Source organism: Gymnoscopelus microlampas (assembly GCF_963454915.1).
Source record: "Gymnoscopelus microlampas genome assembly, chromosome: 22".
NCBI lineage: Eukaryota > Metazoa > Chordata > Actinopteri > Myctophiformes > Myctophidae > Gymnoscopelus > Gymnoscopelus microlampas.
In genome coordinates, this window is record NC_139959.1 from 8,497,702 (window position 1) to 8,506,763 (window position 9,062).

At 38.3% G+C, this 9,062-nt stretch overlaps 2 protein-coding genes across 2 annotated transcripts; one reads left to right on the plus strand and one right to left on the minus strand.

The window, feature by feature from the left end:
- Positions 1-277: 277 nt before the first annotated feature.
- Positions 278-4,096, minus strand: zfand1 (zinc finger, AN1-type domain 1). Its single transcript, XM_084048610.1, has 8 exons — positions 3,974-4,096; positions 2,869-2,911; positions 2,709-2,748; positions 2,213-2,340; positions 1,642-1,733; positions 1,333-1,451; positions 1,028-1,183; positions 278-541 (listed from the first exon to the last, which is right to left on the minus strand). The coding sequence occupies exons 1-8, from the start codon at positions 4,071-4,073 to the stop codon at positions 368-370; spliced, it is 852 nt and encodes a 283-aa protein (XP_083904736.1). The 5' UTR covers positions 4,074-4,096; the 3' UTR covers positions 278-367.
- Positions 4,097-4,649: 553 nt separating this feature from the next.
- chmp4c (charged multivesicular body protein 4C) lies at positions 4,650-8,683 on the plus strand. The gene is made up of 5 exons (XM_084048868.1): positions 4,650-5,040; positions 5,915-6,092; positions 7,480-7,588; positions 7,810-7,936; positions 8,264-8,683. The coding sequence occupies exons 1-5, from the start codon at positions 4,797-4,799 to the stop codon at positions 8,323-8,325; spliced, it is 720 nt and encodes a 239-aa protein (XP_083904994.1). The 5' UTR covers positions 4,650-4,796; the 3' UTR covers positions 8,326-8,683.
- The last annotated feature ends 379 nt before the right edge of the window (positions 8,684-9,062 follow it).

A 9,062-nucleotide genomic window follows, 5' to 3' on the forward strand; every position in this document is an offset into this window, starting at 1 on the left:
AGAGGAACTCTTTTTTTATTACCCTCTTTACTACAATTTGTTTTGATATTTTATATATTTTCTATTCTTATTTAAAATAAAAAAAAATTTTGAGGGCCGCACAACATTGCATTTAGCTTCTTGTAATGAATAGCGATAAATAAAACCTTCCGATTATTCTGATTCAAGTGGGAAGCTTGCACTAAAGAATTTCACCCACTGTTACACACCTATAAACTTGCGATGTCATAATAACGTCAAGATGGAGTTGAAGTTGAAGAAGGTAATTATTGGAAAATTGTTTTTAATAAGAAATGTATTAACACAAATATACAGTAAATAGCAAACAATATGCCAATGGTCATAAAGAAAACACCCATGCAGTGAGTCACTCAGGCACATAGTCGAGCACATTGTCCAGGCATGTGGTTTCATTGTCCAGGTACTCCAAGAGCACATTACCCCCACTGTATAGGGGTGTCTCTGGGTGAGCCAGGAGGGACTGCAGCGTGTCATCCATCCGCAGAGCTTCACCCGTCTGGGGATGGCACAACCGCAGCTTCTATAAGATCAACAAGACAACATCAGTAAAGAAGACAGAAGCATGTTGTTATCTACATGTGTAAAGAGAGTGGTGCAACCGTAATTCACACATTTCTTATCAAATGAAAAGGTTGGAATGTATCTTTAGAAAGATACTGATAGGCTGAGTGTGAAATATCTAAAATAAACAAAAGGTTGTTGACATTATTCTTTTCTCCTTGACAAGTATTATTGTGTTACATTTTTATGCTATGTTGAAGAATTGAATACATAGGACCACAATGGAAACAAGTCCCCAGGATTTTTTTGTGTTATCCTTTTAGCCTTAATGTATGACTGTACCACATGCTGTTTACATTTCTGACTTGATTCAATCAATCAATCCTCCCTGGGGAGGAAAGGGAAAGATGGTTTGGCCAGGGTAGAGGCGAGGGAACTGGACGCCTCCTTTCTGTACTTTGTAAATGCATAATATCGCTGCTCAGAAATGGTATTGTGATATTACCTTAGCTGCCAGGACATTGTTGTTGTTTTTGAGGCTGGCTAGAGTGGCAGCATAATCCACCACTTTTCCCACACTCCACTTAGAACAGAAGAACATGGGTTTGCTGGAGTCGTCAGACTCTTTGGGGAGATGCACCTGAAAATAGGTCCTCTCTGTCTGGAAAGCAAAATGTAATATAAATACATGCACTAATCACTGATAATCATAAGAAAACTGCAGGCTGCATATCAACATTTTGATGATATATTAAACAAATTTCACAATTAACAACAACCCAGCTCAAAATTATTTATATTAGGATGTACCTGTGGCAGTCCTTTGTCTCCCACAGCATGCAGTTTCAATTTCATCAATGCCACCTTTGCTGCAGTTGCACTATTTTTTGCCCCCTTCCGTCCCTTTTTGGCGGGTGCCGACTTTGACTCTTAAAAATAAGAGGGGGGGGGAATCAAAAAACACAATTGGACTAGTGATACAGACCACAGAGTAGCCAGTGATACAGAGCAGAGTGTATTATACTGCCCTCGTGTGGATAAACAAAGAATGGCATGAGAAACATGTAGTGACATGTAGGCAATAGGCATAGCATAAGGTTGTCAAAATTTGTCACAGACCCACTATCCTTTGCACTAGCTCTTTGGTGGCAGCCATTCGAGGCTTGGGTGTCTCCAGTTTCTCACACTTGTGATCATCTTGATGCCGATGGCTGTAAAGCAAAAACAAGCAGGAGATCACAGGAGAAATGGGTGGATTCAAAAAAAATTTTTTTGTTATACTTATTGCATTCTTTGTATTTTGGATGTTGTATATTATTTACATATAAATAGTTCTGTCTTACTATAGGCTATTTTGAACTTGAGTAAGTCAACAGACACTCGAGCACACTGACTGCCCCTGTGTGATAACTGCAGCCCAGCACTGATTGGTTGCTAGTCTGAGGTCTATTTAAAGTGCCGTTTGTTCTATGCCTAATTCTGAGGAAGACTATGTGTCAAATGTTAATCTATAACAAAGCCTTGATTGGGAGCTTTTGAAAAGTCACAGTGTGCAGACTTCTATTTTTTATCTTGCATTAAAATGTTACACTACCTTTTGAATCAAAAGGCATTCTGTTGCTTAATACAACAATATGTAGTGTACAAATAAGACTGGCTTAAAGAATAAGAGATGAAAGTGGGAACCTACGCCAAACAAAAATGCTTTTCACACTGTGGGCATATAACTGGTAACAATTCTTTTCCCTTGCATTCTTGAAATGAACACGGATAACTTGAACTGCCGCCCGAGGTCTGAAACTCCCTTTGCACCGACACCTGTAGAATGAATATACAATATTAACATTATGTGCAAAAACTATATGTATAGCTAAAGGCTAATTCACACCAAAGGCGGCAAATGCGCTCGTCGCTGTCGGGTGGAAATCTCATCCATGTCCAAAACCATTCCTTTGTATTATTAAAAAATAATAATACACACCACTCAAGTAGTGAGCGATGCAACGTTCACGTGTTGCATAGTGTGAGCTTGTAGATCTGCCATTTTCATGATGAAGTAGGACATAGATTTACTTTAAAAAACTACAAAGTTAAGGTTTCTGCCAAACAGCGCTAATTTGTATATTTTTTATTAGTTAGTTTGTTTAAATCAAGTAAGAGTTTACTGCACACTACAGCCAGCCTACCTCTGGACATGAATGGGATGCTCTGCTTCTGTGCTCAAGACTGTAAAAGAAGGTAGTGTGGACATTTAATATAGTATACAGTAAAGGAACAGCCAAGTATAATTGGTGGTTAAAAAAAGTGGTTAAATGCTGTATGGGATACATTAATCTTACCACTTACCAGAAAATCCCACTACATGAAGCACATACAAAAGGCAGGAAATCTATCGGAAGAAAGTAAATAAGTTATTCATCTGACACTATAACGGGTTTCAAGGGAAAGCTCAAAACAATGAACAATGAATGAATACACCTGCTAATATGCCGTTGACATTAAACTGATTTATATTTAATGCTATAGCGTGTTGGCACTAAAGGTTTAACACACATAAATAATAGCTAACGAACTATGTTCTCAGTGACACTTTTCATATTAAGCCTCAACCTAGGAGCTTCCAACAGGATAGAATATCTAACTACCAGTGGTGGAAAAAGTACTGACATCTTTTACTTAATTAAAGTATCAATACCACAATCTAGAAATACTCAGTTACAAGTAAAAGTCTGGTAATTAAAATGTACTTGAGTAAAAGTGCTGGCATCAAAATACACTTGAAGTAACAAAAGTATTACCATTTCACAAGATCAATATGTACAAATCTTTTGAAAATAGCAGATCTACAAGCTCACAACAGCTTGTAGATCGGCTATTTTCAAATAGCCAAAGTATATAAGGCTTAAGTGGTTAATGCATGTTTTGTAATAATAATAATCAAAATCTAAAAAATAACTGGTAAATAAAGTTTTAAAATAATTGTAGTGGAGTGTACAAGTATAATATTTTCCTCTGAGATGTAGTGGAGTAGAAGTAAAAGTATTGAAAATTGGAAATACTCCAGTAAAGTCAAAATACCTAAAAATTGTACTTACAGTACTTGAGTAAATGTACTTATAGTTACAGTGTAAAGTAAAGTTTACACCACTGACATTAGCTAACGTGGTACATGTTCTCAGTGACACATTTCATTTTATAATCCTCAACCTATGTCGTAGGAGCTACTATCCAACAGGAGAGAATATCGAACTACTATATAGTTATAATATAGTTATAAATACACAATTCTGTGATGCTAGGCCTACGAGCTTAGCGTTAGCTTAGCTAGCCAACATTGACAACTAAATGACTGACAAAAAGATGAATTGATCGATTATATGGCCAACAGAGGCTCATAAGTGGATATTCATTTAGTATTCCATACAACGTCGACACTACTTTCGACACAAACCTTGTTGATGACATGTATCGATCTGGCAATGAGTTCCGATGTCTATTTCAGCCATGATGACTCTCTGGATGTCAACATCAACTTTGACCCGATGAGTCATGTCACGTGACTATGCAGCCTCCCCCTGACCCCCCCTCCCCCAGTGGTGGAAAAAGTACTCAAATGTTTTACTTAAGTAAAAGTATCAATACTGCAATGTAGAAATACTCTGTTAAAAGTAAAATTCCGGGATTCATTTACTTGAGTCAAAGTACAAAAGTGTTGGTATCAAAATGTACTTACAGCACGAAAAGTAGAACATAAATTAAAAACCTGGAGATCGAGGCTACTCATTAGAGCTTAGATCTGCTATTTTCAAAGCATTTTTATACATTTGAAAACTTATGAAATAGGACATTCTCATACTTTTACTTTCAGTACAGTACTTAAGTATACTTTAATGCGAATTATTTTATACTTTTACTCAAGTACATTTTGAATACTGGACTTTTATTTAACACTGTAACAGAGTATTTCTTGTATTGGTACTTTTACTGAGTAGCCAGTACTTCTTCAGCACCACTGCCTGGAGTTTCCACTTTCCATGATATTAGAGGGCGTCGGTCTTCAAGATACGTGGCGTGACGTCACACAGGTGGTGTGAAGGTTCACTGGCTGGCTCTCTTTTGAACGCAGGTAGAAGCCGTTGGGCAGGAAGATCAACTCCATACCGACTTAAAAGACCAAGTTTTGACGCTGGTGCTGAACGTGGACGGTTGGCTTATCGTCTAAAAAGTAGTGTAGGCTTACTGTAGACTGAAACCCCCAAAAACCTACTTTTACAATGAGCAAAATTGCTAAACTGTTCAAGGGGAGCTCCTCCAGCCATTCCCCCTCACATTCCTCCAGTTCTTCTCGGTCCAAGCAGCATCGGTCGGGGGACAGACGGGCTGGACCGACCCCCCAGGAGGCCATCCACAGGCTGCGGGAAACGGAGGAGATGCTGACCAAGAAGCAGGACTACCTGGAGAAGAAGATAGAACAAGAAATAACGATAGCCAAGAAGAATGGCTTGAAAAACAAACGGGGTAAGCAGGCTGTTTTGTCTTTTGCTGTGTGTGTGTGTGTGTGTGTGTGTGTGTGTGTGTGTGTGTGTGTGTGTGTGTGTGTGTGTGTGTGTGCGTGTGTGTGTGTGAGAGCGTGTGTGTGAGAGCGTGTTAGATTTTAAAATGTAGAGACAACAACAACACTAGGGCTGTCATGATTACAAATTTAAGTTGACTATTACATGTCACAGAAATAATTGTGATTAACGATTTAATTGTGTTTATGGCATTGAACATTGAAACATTATGAATACAAAAGTAATCTGTTTGCCTTTTAGCCTTCATAATAAACAAATGCAATTGGGCAAATCACTTAAATACATAAAGAAGAAAATAGCTGATTTACAAGCTTACTGACGCGTTGTAACTTGTAAGCTTGTTGATCTGCTATTTCAGCTATTTTTGGCAAATGTTTGAAAATGTATGCAGTTTTCAACATGAAAAGGATTACTGTATGACGATTGTGCAATAATAATTGTGATTATCTCAAATAATTTGGATTAGGCGATTATATAATAATTGTGACAGCCTACACACTACAGTACATACCAACAGATATAGAAGTAACCCCACATGAGGGAGCAAGTGCAGGCTACAGTACTTAATGACAAAAATATACCTCATTTTACAATTATTTGAAAATTTAGTTACTAGTTACTTTGTAGATTTAGGTTATTACAAAACATGAACTAGTAAATTATTATTCTAGGTTACGCTACCCAGCAGCACATGAAGTCCAAATTAAAATCATCCCCAGCTTATTTTTCGTAATCTACCCTGTGCAATTGTTGTTTTCAAAGCCTAAAAGGTAAACAAAAATGTTTTTTTGTTAATGTAAATGTTTGTGCTGTTTCAGCTGCCCTGCAGGCCCTGAAGAGGAAGAAGCGTTTTGAGCAGCAGCTCACCCAGATTGACGGGACCCTCTCCACCATTGAGTTCCAGAGGGAAGCGCTGGAGAATTCCAGCACCAACACTGAGGTTCTGAAGAACATGGGCTTCGCTGCCAAGGCTATGAAGGGAGTCCACCAAAAGATGTAAGTACGGCTGGGCAATTAACCGAAATATATATATTACATCGAAACCGATATTTAGAGCCAAAAATTGACTTCTTAATGAATAATCGAGAAGAAAGGTATGTTAAGCCCTGTATTTTTGTACAGTGGGTGGCGTCAACAAACAGTGAAAATAGCCGATCTACAAGCTCACAACGTGTTGCGCTGTGAGCTTCTAGATTATCATTCATTAATCATAATCGAGGCAAAAGTAAAAAATAATAGTGATATTGATTTGAAGTCATATCGCCCAGCTTTGGGCAAGAGACATTAAAGTGTACGACTGACGTAAAATCTGTATTCTGCCACTACGTCTTTTAACCACATGAACTCTAGTCTAGTGTCCCGATTCTGGGCATGTCATGATAGGCAAAAATAGGCAACACGTTGTGAGCTTGTAGATCGGCTTGATCAGACAACTGACTTCCATTATAAAATGTTTTAGAAAATATGTTAGTAGTCTGCTGCCTACTAACAGCGTGCACAAGAATTCTGGTGCCGGTCCCAAGCTGCTACCATTACCTTCACTAGGCTACTTAACGTATAACAATACATGTAGGGTTTTACGTGGTTAATATTCGATCTAGGAATGGTGTAGTGTGCAGCATCGGCTCGTTTCTGCAACTGTGGAGTCCGTTCTGATTTACGGTTGTGACTGCTGGACACTGACCAAGTGTATCAGAGAAGATGGCAATCAGGAGAATGACAGTAGCCGGTCACTGCCATCGACACCGGGAACTCCCTGCCAGCAAGCTTGTACCAACACACAGGCATCAATCAAAAGGACATCCCACACCTACCTAGTACCTACGTGGATGTGCTAAAGAAAGATGCTCGTGCAGGAAGCACAAACGAGCCGGCCAGATGTTTGGAGAATCGAGATGACAGGAGATGCTGATTGATTGATTGACATTTTTATTGACAAAACGCATGATGCAAAATACATGAACATATACTGTACTAAAATAGAAACGGTAGCAAAACAACATGAGTACTGTATGGAACCTGCTACAAACTCGACTAATTTCCCGATAACCGATTCCGATACCTACAACTTGAGTATCGGTCGATACCGAGTACAGATCCGATATACCAGTGTGTAATTTAAACAAATCTAGGACAGGGGTTCTCAAAGTGCGGTCCAGGTGCTTAGGGGATTCCAAATGGACCCTTATACTGTAGGTCTGTAACTCTGAGAGTCTACAAATGGAACCAAATGAACCCGTAAGGCTAAACGAAATATCATCATGTGATAAATTACGTGGTATCGGATTGGCATAGACTGGCATACTCACCCACCGATACCAGCATTTTAGGTAGTAAATTATTATTTTTTTACCACTCACTCTCTACTCTGTCTCTTTCTCAGGGACATTGATAAGATAGACTCCCTCATGCAGGATATCACAGAGCAACAGGAAGTGGCTCAGGAGATCTGTGATGCCATCTCCCGACCTTTCGGGGACACATTTGATGAGGTAATTACTTTTTAATTTATGTATCAGAATTAATCACTTCTATTTTGCCTCTTTTGTTTTTTCTTCCTGTCTTTGTAAATCCATTTGTTACCACATAATGTTACTGCTATGGCACAGGTGAATTATGGCACATGTCCTTTTGCATGTCATGTTACTGATCTATAATCATAGAATGTCGTAATATTAATTCACAAATTTCTGCTTATTATCTTCTTTGTTAGGATGAGCTGTTGGCAGAGCTTGCAGAGTTGGAACAGGAGGAGTTGGAGGAGAGCATGAAGAACAGGAGCAGGCTGCCCAGTGCGCACTCCGCCAAACTCCCCTCCACACGTCCGAGTCAGCGTGCATGTAAGTATCACAACATTTCACTTTTCACCTTTGAAAAAAAAAAGTTAACCCATTTGAACCTCAACATCCATATTCTGGGGGGAACATTAGCCAAACATAGCAGCTCTACAAGCTCGAGCTTGTAGACAAACAACCTTTTTATATTTTCTTTTTTAGAATAGAATGCGATCTCTGACAAATGGCTAGTTACTGTTAAATGTCAACAAAATTGCCAGCCATAGTCATACCAACTTCCAACTGATTAACTACCATATTATGCCCAAACAATAGTAGAATAATGATGTATCAACTATATAGTTGATGTAATGGTGTCTCCTCCATTTGCAGCATCCAAGAAGAAGGTTGAAGAGGACGATGACATGCAAATGCTTGCTGCCTGGGCAACTTAGGTCCACTAATGTGAACTGATACGGCACACATTTTGTATTATTAGCTATTTTGATGGGGAATATGAAGTACTTATTTTTTTTTGTTTTACGTCTTTCTTTATGCACACATACTGTCATGTGTCTTGTTTATGGTTAGGGAATGCATGAAGGATTCAATAAATGGCTCTATGCTTGTATGTTATTCTGTTCTTCCCATTGTTTCATCCTCAAAGGTTACTAGCAGTCATTCTAAGTTATGAGTACATGGATATTTTAATATGATTGATGTTTGTACGGCAATTCATGTTTAACATATGTCAGAACTGTAAATAAATGTCATATTTTGCATTTAGATGCTAATCAATAAAAAACAAAAAGCTATGTATATTTTGTATTCTGATTTGTTTACTTATTTTCTGTTATTTAAAACCTTGGTATGTGTGTACTGATTTGCAGAGATGTCATCTGGAGGTCTCCAGGGTAACAAGTCTTGCATCTGCTCTGCCTGTCAACAAAACAGGAAATATAGCACTGGTGCAAACAAACAACTATTGAAGCTTGCAGAGAGAATGCTTTAGTTTTTTTGGGGGGGGGGTTAATGTATTGATTTCAGAATGTGAGAAATATTCAGGAGTATCTGGAATTATAGTCTACTTGGGCTGTTAACAGTGGTGTAAACAAAGTAACTAAGTACTCAAGTACTATACTTAAGTACAATTTTGAGGTATTTTTTACTTTACCGGAGTATTTCCAATTTT

Coding starts and splice junctions, on each gene's coding strand:
- zfand1 (XM_084048610.1), bottom strand. CDS start 4,073: ATGACTCATCGGGTCAAAGTTGATGTTGACATCCAGAGAGTCATCATG. Junction 1,734..2,212: donor GAAAAGCATTTTTGTTTGGC/GTAGGTTCCCAC, acceptor TTTGCTTTACAG/CCATCGGCATCAAGATGATC. Junction 542..1,027: donor ACAATGTCCTGGCAGCTAAG/GTAATATCACAA, acceptor TTGATCTTATAG/AAGCTGCGGTTGTGCCATCC.
- chmp4c (XM_084048868.1), top strand. CDS start 4,797: ATGAGCAAAATTGCTAAACTGTTCAAGGGGAGCTCCTCCAGCCATTCC. Junction 7,589..7,809: donor TCGGGGACACATTTGATGAG/GTAATTACTTTT, acceptor CTTCTTTGTTAG/GATGAGCTGTTGGCAGAGCT. Junction 7,937..8,263: donor ACGTCCGAGTCAGCGTGCAT/GTAAGTATCACA, acceptor CTCCATTTGCAG/CATCCAAGAAGAAGGTTGAA.